Here is a 19,352-nt window from a genome sequence, read left to right on the forward strand (position 1 = left end):
CAAAGCAGTTCACAATTTAGCCCACTTGCGCCTCCAAAGTTTATGTGTCCGCCATCTTGAATCGGTGTGGATGACATCATCACAGACTATGCCATTGAGGTGTCCCTGTGTGTCACTCGCTGCAACTGTACCCAATTTGCTTCAAATGGGTTAGACAGTCCACAATTAGCTGGCTTGCGCCTCAGATTTTTGTGCAACCACCTTAGATTAGATGACATCATCACAAACTATGGCATTGAGGCGTCCCCATGTGTCCCTACAGCTGTACCAAATTTGGTTCAAATCGGTTAGGCAGTTCACAAGTTAGCCCACTTGTGCCTCAAAAGTTTACTCGTCTGCCATCTTGGATCGGGGTGGATGACATCGTCACAAACTACGTCGTTGAGGTGTCCCTGTGTGTCCCTACAACTGTACCCAATTTGGTTTATATTGGTCCAGGCGTTGCAAAGTTGATGGGGGAGGGGGACACAGACAGACACACATACAAGATGGATGGACACACTCATAAGAATACTGGGAAGTAGGCTAAAAAGAATCTCTCTCTTATTCAGGCCTGGTGTCAGCAGCTGGCATTGTGGGGCCCTCTGCCAAGGCCCATGAACCTGATGGAGAGAGCTGGTCTTGTGACAGTGAGCATGGATTGCCCCCTTTGCTAAGCAGGATCTGCCTAGGTTTGCATTCGAATGGGGGGACAACATGGCTTCTGTTGAGCTATGGCCCCATCCTGTTGACCCTAGTTCAGTGGAAGAGCACTTCCATGCTTGCCTGCAGAAGCTCCCAGGCTCATTGCCTTGGGGAGCTGCTGCCAGTCAGTGTGGACAGTACTGAGCTAAACAGACCAATGGCCTGACTCCGCATAAGGCAGATTCCTATGTTCCTGTGAGTCCCGTAGCCAGCCTGAAATGCCAAAAGGCGCCTGAGCTGGCCAGGAAGAATGTGAGAGGGTTGTGCTCGGTTCCTGGCTGTGGCCCTCTGGCTGGGTAATGGGCGATGGCTCCAAAGGCAGAGGAGTCCTCTCTCCCTCCCTGCTTCGGCCATACTGGAGCCAACCCTCTTGCATGAAGCCGGGGCCGCTGGAGCCAAAAGGAGCCCTGGAGAATCCTCTCCCACTCCAGGGGTTCCCCGATGTGGTTGGACTACAACTCCCATCACCCTTCATAGCTGAAGGCTGGGAGTGATGGGAATTGTAGTCCAACAAGGCCCCTGGGGACCCAAGCTTGCGACCCCCTAACTCAATGCTGTCTTCTAGTCTGGAAGGGACGGGGAAATGTTAGGGGTAGGGATGCACTTCTGCCCTCAGCACTGGCTGTAGGGAAAGACCCAGGATTGAGGAGGTTGGAGAAGCCGCTGCCAGTCTGTGTAGACAGCACTGAGCTAGATAGACCAATGGTCTGACTCTGTATATGGCAGCTTCCTATATTCCTAGGTGGTGACCGGTGGCTGTGGGAAGGGCACTGACTCCACGCAGACCTCCAAAGAAATGTGTCTGCTTCACAGAAATGTGAAATGCCTCTATGCCCAGGGAGGGCCTCGGGACCTCTGCGGAGGGCGTCCTGATGGTCTCTCTTCACAGAATGTTTGAGCTGGGAGGGTGCCCGAGAGGTCTTCAGTCTAGCCTACTAGCCTCCTGCTCCGTGCAGGCAACTGCCACAGCATCCCTGGCAGACCTCAGGGGCTGGCCAGGCCAGAGAGCTGGAGAATGTGGTTCGCTGCCCCCCCCCGCCCACACGTGGTCATTTTGCCGCCCCAGGTGACCGTTCATGCTCCTTGTGCAATTGGGCTGGCTCCCCAGTTCTGTGAGACGGGCCAAATGGTCCTGGTAATGCACACATTTCTCCCACTGGGGCATTCCCGTTTCCTCTGCATCCTCCTCCTTTTGCTTCGGATGTACCTACTGCAACCTGAATCCTACCAGCTGATAAAGCCTGTTTCGAATCCACTCAGCAGCGGAAGCCGTTTTTGTTTTTCCTGAAAAGGCCACTGGTAGGGCTTGGTGAACACTGGCCTCACAAAGCACCCTTGCTGTTCCCTCCCTGCTCTTTATTATATTACGAAGCATGAAGCCTGGAAAGTCATTCCTGCCCAGGCAAGCATTGCAATGTCCAGAAAACACACCATCCTTACTAAATGGTTGTAGCCTTGCAGAGGTAGGGTGGCCTCAAGGCATAATTAACCCAGGGAACTCCCTGCCACAACATATGAAGATGACGACCACTAGCTCAGGTGGCTTCAAGAAAGGATGTCAGAAAAATCCACAAAGGGTGAGGCTATCAAGACAACAGTGATTAGCTTCCATATTCAGGGGCAGTCTATCTCAGAACACCAACAGTCATGTTGCAGGGTGGTTGCGTAGCCTGCTTGTGCTTTTTGGAGGCAGGTGGTGTGGGAGTGCTGCAGGGAGACAAAGCCCTGGGCTAGTTTCTACATGGAAATCATGTGCTGCTCTTGCTCTTCCAACAGTGTGTCACATCACTTCATACCAGACTGTTGATTTTATTGCCATGCTTCCTGTCTTGGAAAAGCTGCCTTGGACTGAGTCAGACCCTTGGTCTGTCGAGCTGAGTACTGCCAACACTGGCTGGCACTGTCTCTCCAAGGCTTCAGGCAGGAGTCTTTCCCAACCCTGCCTTTCAGTGGGCATTCCCTGTCGTTCTTTTTAGTATGTTCCCTAGAGTTTGCATGATCCTGGACTTCTTGTAAACTTGTCTATATCTGTGGGGGTGTGGCCATTTGAGGTTGGCTCTGGGGCCTCCACTCAGAGGTGCACCTAGGTAATTTTGGACCCTGGAGCTAAAGGCCAGCTGCAAGTTAAGGATCATCCCCTCACCTGACACACACAGTATTTTTAACAGGTGTAGGTTTTTGTGGGCACAAACAGTAACTGAACGCACAAGAACGCAGGGATCTAAAACAGGTATATTCACGCAAATATGCATGAGCAGAAACATTTCAACATGCAACGTATATTTCCATCCCACAGGTTTCTCTCCCCACTCCCCCCACCCTCAGTCTCTCAAGCACCGGGTGCAGGTTGCAATCACACTCAGCCTCCCAGCACATCACAGGCCGGTGGCGCAGCACACCACTCAGGACAGACTAGAGAGGCTTTGGGGGGCCCAGGGGGTGTGGAGGAGGCCCTGGACCTTGGCCCCCAAGTCCAGGACTAAGAGCACCGCTGCCCGCACTTCTGAATTTGCCAGGACACCACTGCTAGAAGCCAATTGCCAGCTAGGTGGATCTTTCTACCAGTCACGGCAGGAAAAGCTTTTGGACAAATGCCCAGCCCTGCCCTGCCCTGCCGGTTGCCAGCAGCTTTTCCGACAGGTCCCCTCCTGGCAGCACTGGCGACAGCTGTGTGGCCAGAGGAAGTTCAGCGGGCAAAATGGTCCCCATCCCGCATGGTCTGTGCACGCACAGGGTGACTGGGGAAAGCCTGAGCGCTTGGATTGCTGTAGGGATGGCGGGCAGCGCACCCAGGCCCTGCCGGAAGAGAAGCTGGCAACTCTGTGCCTGCGCAGCAGCTCTTTCCAAAAGGCTTCTCGCACCTGCTGCGGAGGGAGGGAGGGAGGGAGCAGGCTGCTCGCCAGGCCGGTGGCTGCCGAGGGGCGGCTCCATCCCCACAGCAGGACAGGAGCGAGTCGCGGCGGCCGGCCGCTCGCCAAGAGGGGCCCTTTGCTGCCATCTGCCGCACCACGGCCTCAGTGTGCAGCGCTGGGAGAGTCGCGCGAGGCCGCCGCCGCCGCCGCCTCCTAGGCTAGTTGCAGAGCAGATGCTGCTGCTCCCCCCAGGGAGGGACGAGGGGCCTCGATCCCACCCCCGCCGCTCTCTGCGCCAGGGCCTGAGCAGCTGGCACATGCTCGGTCCCTGGCACAACTCACGCATGGGGGGTGGGGGCTGCCAGGGAGGCGCTACCCACCGCGCCGCTGCCCCCTGCCGCGTGGCGGAGGATGGGGAGGGGGCGCAGAGCTGCCTAGGGGAGGACGAGCACCTGCTTTGCATGCCGAGGGCCAGCTCGGCCCCCACCCTCAGCCCCTTGCTCGCTGGAGGCCGCGGAGGAGAGCTGCTGCCAGCCAGAGTAGGAGCCGGGTGGCCATTGCTCCAGGGCGGTAGCAGCCGCCGCCGCCGCCACTTCTGGGCATCCAGAGGCTGTTGCTCCCGCCCCCCTTGGCAGCCCAGCAGGCTGGCTCCTACGCGCCAGAAACGCGTATCGACTCGGCGCTCCTGTGCAGAGACGCCGCCGCCGCTGCCACCAGCCGTGCCGTCATGCTGGAGGAGGGTCCCTTGCTGCGCTGCGGCGGGGAGCGGAGGAGCGCGCGAGGGAAGGGGCAGCAGGGCGCGGGCAGGCAGGTGCTGCGCAGACCGGGGCGGGACTAGCGGCGGCGGCTGCCGCAGCCCGAGGGGGCGTGCTGGGATTGCCGCCGCCGCCGCGCCGAGGAAGGATGCGAAGCGGGAGCGCCCGCCTGGCTGCTCTGACGGCGGAGGGGGCGGCGGCGGCGGCGGCGGCGCTGGGCCCCCGGGCGGACCCGGCTTAGGAAGGAAGGAAGGAAGGGGCGGGCGCCGCCGAGCCAGCCAGGCTGTTCGGGACGGGGGCGCCCCCCGGCCGACCCCCGCCGCTGCCCCATCATGTACGCCTTCTACTCCCTCCTGGTGTACATCTTCTACACCCTCTTCAGGAAGGATGCCGGCCAGGAAGAGGAGGGGGCGGCCGGCGGGCAGGGGCAGCAGCAGCAGCAGCAGCAGCAGCAGCAGCAGCTCGCCCCCGGGCAAGGCGGCCGCCGCCCACAGGTAAGAGGGGCGGGGCGGGGCACGGGAGGGGGGATGCGCTTCTGGGGGCAGGCTCGCGGCCCCCCCCCCCCCGCTTGTGCAGACTGAGTGGTCCGCGTGGCGTGTCCCTCCTTGTGGCTGTTAAGGGCGCGTGCACCCCCCCCCCCCAGACACGCGGTTCTGACATGCAGCTATGCGGAGCCCGCCCTACCCCATAGTCCTTCCCGGGCATGCAGGGGGACCTAGGCAGCTGCCTTATGCCCAGTCAGACCATCGGGCTCAGCACTGTCCACACTGACTGGCAGCAGCTCTCCAAGGAGTCAGGCAGGAGTCTCTCCCAGCCCTACCTGGAGATGCTGCCAGGGATTGTACCTGGACCCTCCGCAGGCAAGCCTGCAAGTGCTCTTCTGGTGGGCTGTGGTCCCATTCCCTCTAGGGGGTATTTTACGGTGCTCACAATTTCTCCCGTCCACATGCAAACCAAGGCAGACCCTCCTCGCAAAGGGGACGGTGAGTCATGCTCGCTACTTCAAGACCAGGGGGGCTTCTCCAGGTGCCCCTCCCCAAATATGTATCAGCCCCAGTATCAGCAGGTGCCAAGTCCCTGTGGCCCAGGAGGGTGGCTCTGGACAGGGGCAGCTGAGACCACCCAGCTCCTTCCAAGAGCTGGTTCTGTGGTCACCAGCTCAGCGGGATGGGTGGTGGTGGTGGAAGAAGCAGGGTGTTGGCTGGAGGCCGAGGAAGAGCAGGGTATTTGGCCCCCTGCAGCTCCCTGCATCTCTCTCTACTCCAAGTCCTCTCTGCCCCCAGTTGCCCATGCAGCCCACCTCTGTGCCCAACAGGCAGGTGCAAAGATGGTCTCCCAGCCCTGCCAAAGCGGGGAGCAGTTTCAAAGGTGTTTGCTGCAGTGTTTTGCTTGTGGTGGGCTGCAGCGCCTTCCTTGCCCCTGCTAGGGGTGTTGGACACGTTCCTCCTTGCAAGGAAGGCCTCAGGACCTTTCTCCAAGCTGTCCCCACGTGCCTGCTGGGACTCTGGGCAGCCTGCCCTCACCCTCACATCATGGGCAACACACCTGAAGCTGCCTTTTACCCTTGGTCTGACTCCTCTCCTCGGAGGAGAGGAGAGTTGGTCTGGTGGTAGCAAGCAGGACTTGTCCCCTTAGCTAAGCAGGGTCCACCCTGGTTGCACATGAATGGGAGACTAGGAGTGTGAGCACTGTAAGATACTCCCCCATCAGGGGATGGAGCCGCTCTGGGAAGAGCATCTAGGCTCCAAGTTCCCTCCCTGGCAGCATCTCCAAGATAGGGCTGAGAGAGACTCCTGCCTGCAACCTTGGAGAAGCCGCTGCCAGTCTGTGAAGACAATACTGAGCTAGATGGACCAAGGGTCTGACTCAGTATAGCGCAGCTTCCTATGTCCCCCTATCCCAGGATGGTCTGTTCCAGCTGGCAACAGCTCTCCAAGGTTTCAGACGGGGCTTGAAATTCTTTTGCTAGAGGTATAGAGAATCGAACCTGGAATGAGCTTTCAGCCATTGTGGCTGGGGATGATGGGCATTGTAGTCCAACAGTCAGTACCTGGGGACCCAAGGCCGAGAACCCCTGTTGAGTATGCTTCACTGCTGAGTTATAGGTTCTCCCCACAGCTCAGGGCAATCAGGAGCCTATTCAAACAGCAAGAAATGCAGCAACACAGAAATGGCAAATAAAAAACACCCCCTGTGTGCTTAAATCTAGTTGCTAGAGACCAGCCTTTGAGAAAATTCTCAGATTTTGATGAGTCTTCAGAGAAGAGAGTTTCCCCTTCTCTCATCCACGCTAATAGCCCTGAAGAATTACGATCCCCCCCCATTCCATACAATCCCAAGTGGATTAGATAGAAATCCCCGTTTCACCCATAAATACACATCATCTGCCTGATTATGGTTTTATGATTTGCTTTATTGGATTTCAGTGCTTAGTTTTAGATGTTTAGAGGGGCATTTTATTGTTCCGAAGCTGTTTAGTCATCCTGCAGGCTCCGCAGGGGCTGAATAATGGGATAGAATAGAAGTTGAAAATAAATTAATACTTTTAAGTGTGTGGAAGGCATATCTGGCATTGTCTTGGCTGTGAGTGTGAATGGGTGGGTTCAGGAGTGACCAAATATGGGTTCCTGTGGTCTGTTCGGTAAAGGTCTGCCTCTTTCTGTATGCCCGTCACTCGCGTTACCTCCAATGCATCAGGGACCTTGTGGACCAGTGAGTTCTTCTAGGTTGCCTCCCCAATTCTCACTCACCCAGCTGACTCTCTGCTCACTGCCTGGGTTGAGGATGTCATTTCTCCCAGGGAAGAAGAGCCCTCGTTGCCACTCACGTGCACATAGGGGTTCACGGAGAGGTCTGCACATTTTTAATGGTCCGTGGTCTGTCTCTGAGGCTGAGTTATGGACTCTGGCCCACCTTGGGGCTTCTGTAGGGGTCACGGCAACACCAGCTGGTGGGGAAGCAGGATGCAGTTTCTGCACTGGGCTGGATGGGTGCTGGTGGAGGAGAGGAACATTCCACGGCTGTGGCTTGATCCAAGTTGTCATTTCTCCCTGCTGCCACTCTGGGGGAAGACGGGGGTGGCTGTCAAAGAATTTCAAAGAATTCAGGTCAGCCTGAGTGGCGTTGACAGTCTTAGAAGAGGGAAATGTGGTGCTTGCAGCTAATTTTTGTCTCCTGGAAGAGAAGCTCTCATAGCTGCGTTGGGGAATGATGGAGCAGGTGAGGTGGAGGGGGAGATGCCACGTCCCCTACAGGTATCACTGCAGACAGAATGAGGAGCCTTCTCGGCCGCCCCTCCAGAGCAGGGAAGGGACTTCAGGGCTGCAAGCAGGCAAGCAAGCATGTATTGTCCCTTTGCTAAGCACGGTCTGCCCTGGTTTGCATTTGAATGGGAGACTACATGTACTGTAACATATTCCCTGCTTATTAGGGAATGGGGCTGTTCTGGGAAGAGCATCTTGGGGTTATCTTTTTAACGAAAGGCGGTATATAAATGCAAAAATAAATAAATAAATAAAACAAATAAATAAAATCTGCATGCATGTGTGCAGAAGGCTCCAAGTTCCCTCCCTGGCAGCATCTCCAGATAGAGCTGGGAGAGACTCCTGCCTGCAACTTCGGAGAAGCTGCTGCCAGTCTGTGTAGACAAGATGGAGCTAGATGGACCAGGGATCTGACTCAGTATATGGCAGCTTCCTATATTCCTACCTTATAAGGAGGACAAGGGTGTAGCTATAATTGAACAAGGGGAGACAAATGTCTCTGCTTGGGCCCCTGCGGGAGGCGGACCCCACTGGCAGGGTGACGGCTTCTCTCTCCCCCTTCTGACTCACTGGCACACTGTTGGCTCCTGTTCAGAGGACTCATTTCAGCTTTAAAAATGATGAGCCCTCTTCAGGAGGTACATATGTTGGTCATATATATGTCTGTTTTAAATTCTGAGTCAGAGGAATGCAGACGTGCAAGTGTTTGTGTGTAAGTGTCTGTGTTCTTGGGGAGTAGGGATGTGCATGAAACATTTTTTGTGTTCTGTTTCGAAGTCAAAATGAAATGCAAATGGCCAAAAAGTTTCATTGAAACAGTGGCTGACCCCAGCTGTTTCAACGGAACAAACCTGAAACATTTTGAGTATTTCAGCTATGGGGAACAATAGGGAAACTTGAAACACCCCATTGTTCCCCATGGATAGTTCCTAGGGACAGCAAAGTGGGTTGGGTGGTAGGGCATGATGGGTGCTACCTACCACCCAACCCACAAAAGAAATGGGCAAATGGGCGATTAAAAACAAATTGTTAACCTTTCCCTAAAACTCCCTTAGAATCCTATGGGGGTTTTGTGGAAAGGTTAACAAAAATTGCTCGCTTGCCAATTTCTTTTTTGGGATGGTTGGTAGGTAGCTGCACTCACAAAGTGCAGTGCGCGCAAGTTTTGCATTGCAATTTGCAATGCATTTTGCAACCCTCCAAAAGAAAACCCTTGAAAAAGAAAAACATTGCAGAAACACAGAGTAAAAGAGAATCTGTCCAGTCACTGACCCAGAATCCACTGCCAGCCACAGTGCCTGTGCAAGTTGCACAAGCTGCTCATTGGCACAACTTGCTCTCTCACACACAATTATGACTCCTTATGTTACTTCCTAGCATTGCAGCAGCTGCCACAGCAACACCCTTAGCAGCAGCAAGGATAGCCATAAGTTCAATTAGAACAACTTCAGTGACATTTTGACTGAGTATACCTTGCAATTCAGATTGCAGAGCAGCCCAGAGCACTGAGTGAAGCACAAATTAGTCTCAAGGCCAAACATGGAGCTCATCACAGCAATCACCAAGAAATATTTCTTTCTCTCTCTCTCTCTCTCTCTCTCTCTCTCTCTCACACACACACACACACACACACACACACACACACAGAGCTGCCACTGTTCATTTCTCACCACAACACTATCTCACAAACAAATCAAACCACAAGGGAGGCAGGCACCCAAGATCTGCCTTTGTCAATCTGAGATCCAGCAAAACTAGATAGTTATAGCATCAATAGCACCGCATATTATACGCAGTGCTGAGAAAAGAAAACTCCAAAATCAAACCTTACTTGATGCCTTCCTCCTCTCCTGAAGTATCTTCTTCAAGAGAGGCACACTACAAGGGCTCTCTCTGCCTCCCCAGGCCCTTTGGAAGCATTTTGAAATTCCTTCCGTTTGTTCCCCCTCCCTCCTCCCTCCTCCCTCCCCCCAGCCAATGGGGGCACAGTTGCCCATGACAGCATTTGATTGGTATGATGATAAGCCAACCAAGAAGCGAGGAGATCACAGGTCAATTGGAAGCCAGTGCCAGGAAACCAATCAGCAAGGGAAAACAGGCCTCCAAAATGGCTCCTGAAACATCAAAACCTTTCAGTCAGAATAGGGTTGTTCTGCTCTGAGCTCGAAACAGACCCTTTATTTGAAGGGCATTCTGTTTTGAGCTCAAAACACCCAAAATGGTCTATTTGAGCTCAAAACATTGTGACGTTGCAACGTTCTGCACATACCTAATAGGAAGTGTGTTATAATATTTGTATAGGAGTAAGAGAAAGGGAAGGTTGCCAGTTTGAATCCCCACTGGTACTATATTGGGCAGCAGCAATATAGGAAGATGCTGAAAGGCATCATCTCATACTGTGCGGGGGGAGGCAATGGTCAACCCCTCCTGTATCCTACCAAATAAAACTACAGAGCTCCATGGGCGCCAGGAGTTGAAATCGACTCAACTGCACACTTTAGCTTTAAGAGAAAGGGTGTGCTGAGCATGTGTTGTTTTTTACCCATGGTGGGCAGGGAGGAGAAGAAAGTGGGGACAGGGGCCCATCTCTACTCTTGTCCCCGGGTGCACGCCAACCTTGCTATGCCCCCATGAAGGAGGAAGGTGCTGGGACGCAGAAGAGCCAGCAGCCACATTCAGGATCTCTTGACTGTCATCTTGTCATTGCTGACCGTGCGTGATGCCCCATCTGTATGAATCCTTCCGATGTCATTTGGACAGCCTGCGGCTTTTACAAGAAAAACATTTTATCATGTGTGCCTGTGACCTAGAAGCAGCTTGCCCTGTCCAGAGCTATTCTAAACGTTATGGATTTCTCACAGAGAAGGCACGGTGTGAAAGAGTGTAAAACCCGCATGTGCATCTGGAGATCTCACACGCGCATGTTTACCATGTGTACATCCCTCGTTGCAGTGCTAATGAAGGATGTACGCATTTGTGTGATATCTTCACGTGCCCATGTGAGTTTCACACTCTTTTTCACATGGAGGTGCTTTCTGTGTAGGAAGTCTGTAATGTTGATGACATCCTGGGGTCAGAGGCTTGGGGGTGGTTTTTACTCAGTGTTGCGGGAAGCACACCCTGCACCTTGTTCAGAGGTGCTCCTTTTTTAGTGTGTCATGTCTTAAAGTTGGGGCATTAAAAATGGTTTCAGAACCAAGCACTGGTGAGCCCTGACTCAAAGGAACTCCTTTAGTCAAGGGTTCTCAAACCTGGGGTCCCAGATGTTGTGGGACTACAGCCCCCATCACCCCTATCTAGCCACAGTAGCCAAAGAATGATGGGATTTGTAGTCCAACAATATCTCGGGAACCATGCTTGAGAAGAACTCCTGATGTCAGTGGTTCTTTTGCCCTTGGGAGGCAGAAGCTCAGCCCTCTGGGCCTAGAGACTGCTCACATTCCTTTAAGATCTCCGGCTCTCCCTTCCGTGGAGCTTATAAAGAAATTGGCCCAGTCTCTGTGGGGAACTGCTGAGGAGAACATGTGCCCTTTTCTTGCCAGGAAGGGAGAAATCTGACTCTGCTTGTCAGCCAGGAGACCTCACACAAACAGGCCCATGGCTCAGTGATGGTGTTTCCATAGCAACTGCCGCCATGGAAACGGAGCTGCTTCCCAACTAGGGTGGCCAGACAGCTACGACTGATGGAGTCCGTGTGTGTGTGTGCCTGTTTGAGGGGGGCATGAACTTTGGCTCTTTCCCCATGTACATGTATTATTTCACGGAAGCAGCTGCACATTTCATATTGCTCCTTGTTTAGGCTCCAGTTTGAACAGGAGATAATGGGGGAGGGAACCCCAACAAAACTGGGCTGTCCGGGGCAGGGAGATTGGCCCCTGGAGGAAAGGAGGGCATCCAGCCTCCGTCTTTAAGGCTCTTCTGGCTGCCGCGGGAGGAGAGACGTGATGGCTGGTGGCTCTGGCAGAAAGCCTGGTGAGCGCCAGCGCCAGGAAAAGGCCCCCTAATTGTAGGAGAAATGAAGAATCACAATGGAGGAGAGTCATTCAGGGAACCGGAGCTGATGTGGGAGAAAATGACGTAAATGGTGTGTGTGTGTGTGTGTGTGTAAAGGTTAGGCCTGACGCTTGCATCTGTCCCCCAGATACATAATTTCCCCACATATCTCTCTCTCTACACACACACACACATTAAATCTGTGCACACGTCAACCCGCTTTGCCGTGGTGAATCTATGCATGGGGACTGGGCAAGGGTGTGTGTGACTCATTAGGCATCATCACATAGGCACTGTTAACACAGGCCTGCCGCTGGGTATCTCCTAGTCCAGGGGAAAGAGGGAGAGGAGGCAATCTGGGTTGCACTTAAGGGCAGGGCAGTTCTTAAACATGGGTCCCCAGATGTTGTTGGACTACAACTCCTGTCATCCCTGACTACTGTGGCTTAAGGCCATTGTGGCTGGTGATGATGGGAGTTGTAGTCCAACAGCATCTCGGGGTCCGTGTTTGAGAACCCCTGGTTTAAGGTGAGGATGCATAGTTGATTAACTGTGCCTGAATGCATCACATCTGGCAGGTGCCGTCCAGAATAAAGGTGCCTTGCCTTTGAAGATGCCCACTTGCTCGCTCAGCTAGCACACATGTGCTGAACAGAGTGCACTCACTGTCTGAATGCAGTGGAGAGTTTTGCTTGTCAAAGGAGGCTGTGCTGTGCTGTTAGACTCCTCCAAAGAGTTGGGGTAAAGGAAGCGGACTGTGGTATTTCCTGGCTAAGTCATCCCAGGAGATGGTGCCTTCCCCTGCCTGGGGCTGATGAAGAGTTCAGCAGCATCCGGCATGTGAGAGTGCTGGGTGGACTTAGCCGGCTCCTTGCCCAAAAGGGATCTCCCTGCTGGACTCCCACCCTCCACTCGCTCAGGGGCTCATCCAAGTTCAGGGCCTTTAACTCCTTGTTAATCCAGATGAGCCACACGTAACACTCTCTGGTTTGCTTATAACGGCTAAGAGGCAGTGATCCCCGTAATACAGAACTGTTACTCCTTAACGCCCTCCAACTGTCTCCCTGCGTATGGAGCCCGGCTGGTTGAGAAGCGCCTGGCCCAAGACAGGCCGTTGCCTTGGCTGGCTGCCTACGCAACCTGTGAAGTGCAGCCAAGGATCCCTTGCAGTCTGTCTCAGAGGATGCTGGGCTGCAACTTTCAGATTGGGTGCAAGTACATATAGTTGCACTCCAGCATGAGGGTTCTGTGGAACTTCATTGTTCAGAGGCAGTATACCCCTGAATGCCAGTTACTGGGTGTGAGGGGGAGAGGCAACTACAGGGAGATGATAGAGGTTTATAAAATTATGCATGGAATAGAGTGAGTGGACAGGGAGGAATTTTTCACCCTCTCTCACAGCACTAGAACCAGGGGTCATCCCATAAAACCGAAAGTTGGAAATTTCAGGACCAACGAAAGGAAGTACTTCTTCACACAACGTGTAATCTATGGAATTCTCTGCCACGGGATGTGGTGATGGCCACCAGCTTGGATGGCTTTAAAAGGGGTTTTGACAAATTAACAGAAGACAGGTCTATCAGTGGCTACTAGTCTGGTGGCTACAGGCCACTTCCAGCCTCAGAGGCAAGATGCCACTCAATACCAGTTGCAGGAGAGCAGCAGCAGGAGAGAGGAGGGCATGCTCTCCCCTCTTGCCTGTGGGCTTCTCAGAGGCATCTGATGGGCCACTGTGTGAAACAGGAGGCTGGACTGGATGGGTCTTCTTGGGCCTGATCCAGCAGGGCTGTTCCTATGACCGACGACAGGGGAAGGCAAGTTGTCTTCACACCCCACTTGTGGGCTTCCTGGAGGCATCTGGTGGGCCACTGAGGATGCTGTACCGGACAGATTTCGGTCTGAGCCAGCAGGACCCTGCTTAATGCCAAACTCTCAGGGGGAATGGGGAGTCTTCAAATTTTGCAGCCAGGACAAAGTATCCAAACAAGTTCGCCAACTGTAGTTGGATCTGTGTGATGGATTCAATCAGGAAGTTTTGCTTGCAAAGATAGCCACGTCCAGCTTCTCCTTTGGCCTGACCAGAGCAGAGCTGGGAGACCGCATCCAGAGGCCCCTTAACAGTGGGATCCGTTTCCTCAGCCATCTGCCCTCCGCTGCCTTCCCTTCCTGCCTCCATAGCCCAGCCCCAGGGTCACTGCTCAGCTTCCCCCACGGCCTCTGGTTCCCTTTGCAGCAGGCTTAGGTCCTTCTCTGCTGGGGATTGTGGCTGATCCCCTCCATCCATTCTCCCATGCAAGGTGACTGTAGGATTGGGGGAGAGGTGTGTGGGGTGGGAGATCTGAATAGATGCACAGGCACCAATTCGTGTGCACAGGCATTCCTAAGGTGATGGATGACTCTGCCCTCCTTGAGGAGGGGGCTCCGCTTCTCATGATGATTTCCTGTGTCTCTCCTTTTGCTTTGGAGCTGATGCTTGACTCTCGCCTCCCTCAGGGTCCCAAAGCTTTTCGTGTGGAGCCCCCAAAGGGGGCCAAGAAGATGCTGCCCAAGGACCACTGGAAGGACCTGGCTGAGCTGGAGAGTAAGTGCCCCTCCTCACCCTGCACCCCACAGCCTCTCCCCAGGGGGCAAAAGAAGAGTTTAATGATTATGAGTGTCTTTGTGGGGCAGACAGGAGGAGCAATTCCTCACTTTTTTGGTGGTGGTGGGAGAGAGAGGAAAGGCACTTTGGGGGAAAGAGATGGATTATTAGGGTTGGCAGGGGGGAGTTCGGTAGATAAGGTGGAGGGACTCCTCAGAGGCTTGTGGGGGGTCTGCTCCTCTGTGTGTCCTCCCCGAAGGGAGGGCGCTGAAGGCAAGGAGCCCGCTCCGGGGTGGTTCTCACTGGCCAGGACCTTCTCCTTGGCAGGCAGCTCGGACAGCGACAAAGACAGCAGCACTGAGGAGGAGGAAGATGAGGAAGGCTCCAGCTGGGAAGGGTTGGGGGATGCCCCCACGCCGCTCACTGAGTTCCGGTCCCTCAAGCAAGAGGCTGCTGAGAAGTTCCATCTTGCAGAAAAAGAGTCGCCCAGTGGGAAGGTAATTCTCCCCAATTCACTCTACATTGCTCCAGGACTGTATAGGGAGAGGAGCAGGGGTGTGTGTGTGCATGCCAGCAGATTTAGGACTGACAAAAGGAAGTATCTTGTCATGCAGTGCTTAATTAATCTATGGAACTCTCTGCCATGGGATGTGGTAGTAGCCACTAGCTTGGATGGCTTTAAGCGGGGCTTAGACAGATTCATGGAGGACAGGTCTATCCATGGCTACTAGTCTGGTGCCTATGGGCCACCTCCAGCCTCACTGCCAAGATGCCTCTGAATGCCAGCTGCAGTGGAGCAACAGCAGCAAGAGAGAGGGCATGCCCTCCTCCCCTCTTGCCTGTGGGCTTCTCAGAGGCATCTGGAGGGCCACTGTGGGAAACACGATGCTGGACTGGATGGGCCTTGGAACGGATCCAGCAGGGCTGTTCTTATGTTCTGATGAGTGCTTAAAGAGATGTGTGGGTGAGGGGAGCCGAACCTTCCCCCACCTGACCTCCCTCCCTCCTTGCAGCTGGGAGTCCGGACTCCTTCCCCCCTGCCTCCAATGTCAAAGGTGGGTGGGACTGGGAGAAAAGAGTGCTGGGGGCAAAGAACCATGGTGGGGGGAGTGGGGAAGGGTCACCTCGCCTTCCTTGTGTGCCTCTTGGAGAGCCCCACCCTCTGTTTTCCATGAACACAGTAGACCCGTTTGGGTGACATCCGTCTGCTACTGAATGGGAGCACGGCTCCACACAGCTTCTTCATTTTGATCTGGTGATTCTTTAGAGCTGTTCAAGGAGTCTCTTCGCAGGGCAGAGGCTGCCAACTTTGGCTCCCCAAGTTGGACTACAACCCCCATGATGGGAGTTGTAGTCCAACAGTATCTGCGGACCCAAGGCTGGGGAAGTCCTCCCGAGGGGATTCAAACCGCCTGATGACTAGAGAGGACGCAGTGGTGGATACAGGAAGCGGGAATCTGAGGAAAGAATGAGCCGCCGGAGGGTGAAGAGAGAGCCCTTCCCCACGGCCGTTGCTGACTCCCTTCCTTCTCCCTCTCTCTCTGCACACCCTGCCCCTCTTCTCGCCTCCTCCTTCCCCCTGGGTGGGTGCTGCTCGCCCCGCCAGCCTCTGGAGTCGCCCCTCCTCTCGGTCATGTCCCACCTCCTCTCCTTCCTGGAGCACTACACCCAGATGCAGCAGCTGCAGGGGAAGGCCGGGGAGTACCGCGCCCGCCTGCGCAAGGAAGAAGGCCGCCGCCGCCAGCAGCTGCGCGGGCTGAAGAGGGCCTACCGGCAGCGGGTGAAGGACAAGCTCAGCCTGATTGAGAGCCTGGAGGGCATCATCCGCGAGCAGCAGGAACTCCTGGAGAAGACCCACCAAGGTGACCCCCAAGCACCACCGCCCACACGGGGGCAGCAGCTTCCTCGCCCTCGCGGCCATTCTCTTAAGTTCGCATTCATTCCGCTGGTTGTCGCCCGAAGTGCTCCCCGTCCCCTGTGTTTATTTCTACACAGAGATGTCCTAAGTGACAGTGTTGCCTAGTAGGCAATGCAAGTGTCGCAGTATTCCCCAATGATGGCTTGTGTGTCATAGGAAGATGGGAAGCTGCCATAGACTGAGTCAGACCCTTGGTCCATCTAGGTTAGTATTGTCTTCACAGACTGGCAGCGGTTCCTCCAAGGTTGCAGGCAGAAATCTCAGTCTTGGAGATGCCGCCAGGGAGGGAACTTGGAACCTTCTGCTCTTCCCAGAGCGGCCCCATTATCCCCTAAGGGGAAGATCTTACAGTGCTCACACTTCTGGTCTCCCTTTCAGATGCAGCCAGGGCAGACCCTGCTTAGCTAAGGGGACAAGCCAGGCTTGCTACCAGGAGACCCGCTCTCCTCTCCCTGGGGTTTTTGAGGGCTTTTCTGGGGGTACGTTGCCGTGCCCTCTAGGCCAGCCTCCCTCCGTTCTAGGCTTCTCTCTCTCTGTTGCTTAAACTGTTGATGTTAAACATCAACTGCTTTTATTTATTATTTATTCATTTTGTTACAATTTTCTTATATACCGCCTTCTTGAAAGACTCTAGGTGGTGAACAACAATAGCAATAACTCTTAAAAAAAAATTAAATTAGACCCTGCTTAGCAAAGGGGACAATTACTGTTCGCTACCACAAGGCCGGCTGTCCTCCCCTCCACATCAGCGCAAGAAATGCAAGATAATATTTAGTGCTTATATACAGATGGTGGGGCTGGATGCAGTGGAAAAGCACTTGCTTGGCAGGCGGAAGGTCCCGGGTTCAAATCCTGGCATCGCCAACAAGAAGGCTCTCGGGGAACATGCCCAGGAAAGGCGACGGTATCTGCTGTCCTTGTGCAAGCCCAACGCTTGCCCAAGCAGACCAAGCAGACCAAGAGATGGAGCCCCTCTGAGTACCTGTCCAGTGACGTGACTTTGTTGGGGTGGCTGCATCATGGCTCACTGCACGAGTGCAGCCACTGTCGCAACATCACAGCATGCCTGTTCTTCTCTGGCCAGGTATGAAGCTGCCCGCGGCCTGCTTGCTGTACCCTGTGGCCCCAGCGGGCGTGCACCAGTTGGTGGAGTCCATCAGCGCCCTCCAGGGGGAGAGAAGCCGTCTGGCTGAGGAGGTGACTGGGCTCCGGCAGCAGGCAGAGGAGCAGGAGAGAGAGAAGCAGCGCCTGGCAGGCGGCTTCCACCATCAAGTGAGATCGAGCATTTTAAAAGATTGTTATTATGTATTGCTTCCTTCTGGCGTTATTTATGGTTTCCAGCGCATCACTGAGCTACCTTGAGTTTTTGCAGAGGGACTTGGATATAATTGGACAGCATCACTCAATCAATCAATCAAGGCGTATGCACATCCATGCATGTGCATGTTTGAATGCCAACATGTCTGAGTGTGGTGCAGAAACATCTGTTGCTCGCTCAGGCCCGGGTGCTCTCGAGACATCCACCAGCCTTGCCCCTCTCTGACATCAAAGGCATCAGAGGAACAGAGAGAATCTAGCTTTTATGATTTAGGGCAGGGGTCCTCAAATGGCCTTTGGCCCTTCTGTCTGAGGATGATGGGAGTTGTAGTACAGCAACATCCGGGGACCCAGGTTTGAGAATCCCTGATTGCCTGGAGATCTCTTGATTTCTGAACAATGCCCCCACCCCGCCATGCAATAACTGCACACAGAGGCATAACTAGGGAAAACGGCACCCGGGGCAAGCACTGAAATGGTGCCCCCCCACCGCCCCCCCAACATACTACATTATACTTAGGTTTTTCCTCACAAGCGCCCGCCGCCACCGCCAAGACAGGCCACTGACTGGCCGCCAGGCACCAGCAAAGCAATGGGGGGGGGCACAGGCGGCGCGGAAGGGACCACTTGTGGGGAAGGGGGCACCGACGCGCTCCCTTGACTGCTGCAGCGCTGCTGCACTGAGCAGGAAACATTTGTATTAAGAAAATTTTTTAAATTTTTTAAAAGAAAATTGGTCATGGCGGCGCCCCCCCATGTGACCAGAAAAGATGGCGCCCGGGGCACATGCCCCCCTGCCCCCCCTATAGTTACGCCTCTGACTGCACAGCTCTTGTTCAGCTACTGCACCTTATCCAGACAGCTTTTTGGGAAGGGATGGCTCTGAGGTTAGGGGGTCCACAGTTTCCTCACAATCGACCTACAACACTTTGGTCGCTGGGAAGATTTCACCCAACTTGTGGAATCTGTGGCAGTTGTGAGTGTTCCACCTGCAGCCCAACAAAGAGAATTAGACTCCATTTCAAACTATAACTCAAGCCCACTGTTCATGTGCTTTAAGAATAATTTCAGGACACCCTACCTTGACCCTACTTTTTCTATTTATAGTTGCCTTTCTGTTTCTGTTTATAAAGTGTGTCTCTCGTGAAAAATGAGTGCTGTCTGTAACTGATATGAATTGCAATTCACTCTGATGATGGCAGTGAGCAGAATCCTCCTTCACTCCAACTCCTTTGCCCCTTCCCGCAATCCTGCCCTTTTTGTCCCCTCTGAGATGCCAGATCTCTCTCTCCCTTCAAATCCATTGTTAAAACCTGTGTTTTCCATGAAGCCTTTGGCATAACCCCTTCGCCCTCATTCCCCTCCCGAACCCAAGCCCAACATGAATGCACGGACTCCCCGGTTTACTCTCCCCTCCATCTCCTCCCCCTTCCTTTGTTGTCATGAACATTAGGCTGTAGGTTCCTCAGGGCAGGGACTTTGTAAAGCGTCATGCAGCACACTGAGAAAGCTCAGGGCCATCAGCTGTATGGTGTGTGACAGGGCAAATATTTTTATAGCCTCCTTGGATGCTTAATTTATCTATCTATCTATCTATCTATCTATCTATCTATCTATCTATCTATCTATCTATCTATTTGTTTGACATATTTGTATATCGCCCCAAACTTACATGTGTTTGAGGCTATTGGCTTAGCTCCTGGCAAGCGCCCTTCCTTTGATGGAGACTGTAGAGAAACCTGTTCCCATGCAGGACTGGGGCCCTTGAAAGGGCTCTTTCTGCTTGCCCTCCCACCCTCCTGACCCTCCTTTCCTGGCAGATCCAAGGCCTGAAGCAGCAGATCCAAGAGCGGGAGGAAGAGCTGGCGCGTCTCCGCCTGGGCACGGTGAGGAAAGCCGCCCCTCACGTGGGGAGAGGAAAGGCAGGGGGCAGAAGCGGCTCTCGTGGCCAGGGGAGTGCCCAAGGAGGCAACTCAGGTGGCTCCTCTC

General features: G+C 54.1%; 1 protein-coding gene and 1 long non-coding RNA gene across 5 annotated transcripts in view; one reads left to right on the forward strand and one right to left on the reverse strand.

Annotated features, from left to right (window-relative positions):
* The first annotated feature begins 4,236 nt into the window (after positions 1-4,236).
* The window catches only part of KIFC2 (kinesin family member C2), a 38,381-nt gene continuing 23,265 nt past the window's right edge, over positions 4,237-19,352 (forward strand). The window contains exons 1-6 of one of the 4 annotated variants that reach the window (XM_053248036.1): positions 4,238-4,785; positions 14,041-14,128; positions 14,456-14,625; positions 15,735-15,990; positions 17,131-17,318; positions 19,184-19,249. In XM_053248036.1, coding sequence (XP_053104011.1) covers positions 4,624-4,785; positions 14,041-14,128; positions 14,456-14,625; positions 15,735-15,990; positions 17,131-17,318; positions 19,184-19,249 — 930 coding nt within the window. In that variant the 5' untranslated portion in view covers positions 4,238-4,623. Of the gene's footprint in view, positions 4,786-7,491; positions 7,623-14,040; positions 14,129-14,455; positions 14,626-15,734; positions 15,991-17,130; positions 17,319-19,183; positions 19,250-19,352 lie in introns of those variants that run through there. The other 3 variants (XM_053248035.1, XM_053248037.1, XM_053248039.1) reach the window with 3 other exon arrangements.
* Positions 6,684-9,500, reverse strand: LOC128323996 (uncharacterized). The gene is made up of 2 exons (XR_008306562.1): positions 9,386-9,500; positions 6,684-7,372 (listed from the first exon to the last, which is right to left on the reverse strand). It is a non-coding gene; the product is annotated as an uncharacterized LOC128323996 (long non-coding RNA).

Source organism: Hemicordylus capensis, chromosome 4 (genome assembly GCF_027244095.1).
Source record: "Hemicordylus capensis ecotype Gifberg chromosome 4, rHemCap1.1.pri, whole genome shotgun sequence".
Taxonomy (NCBI): Eukaryota; Metazoa; Chordata; class Lepidosauria; order Squamata; family Cordylidae; genus Hemicordylus; species Hemicordylus capensis.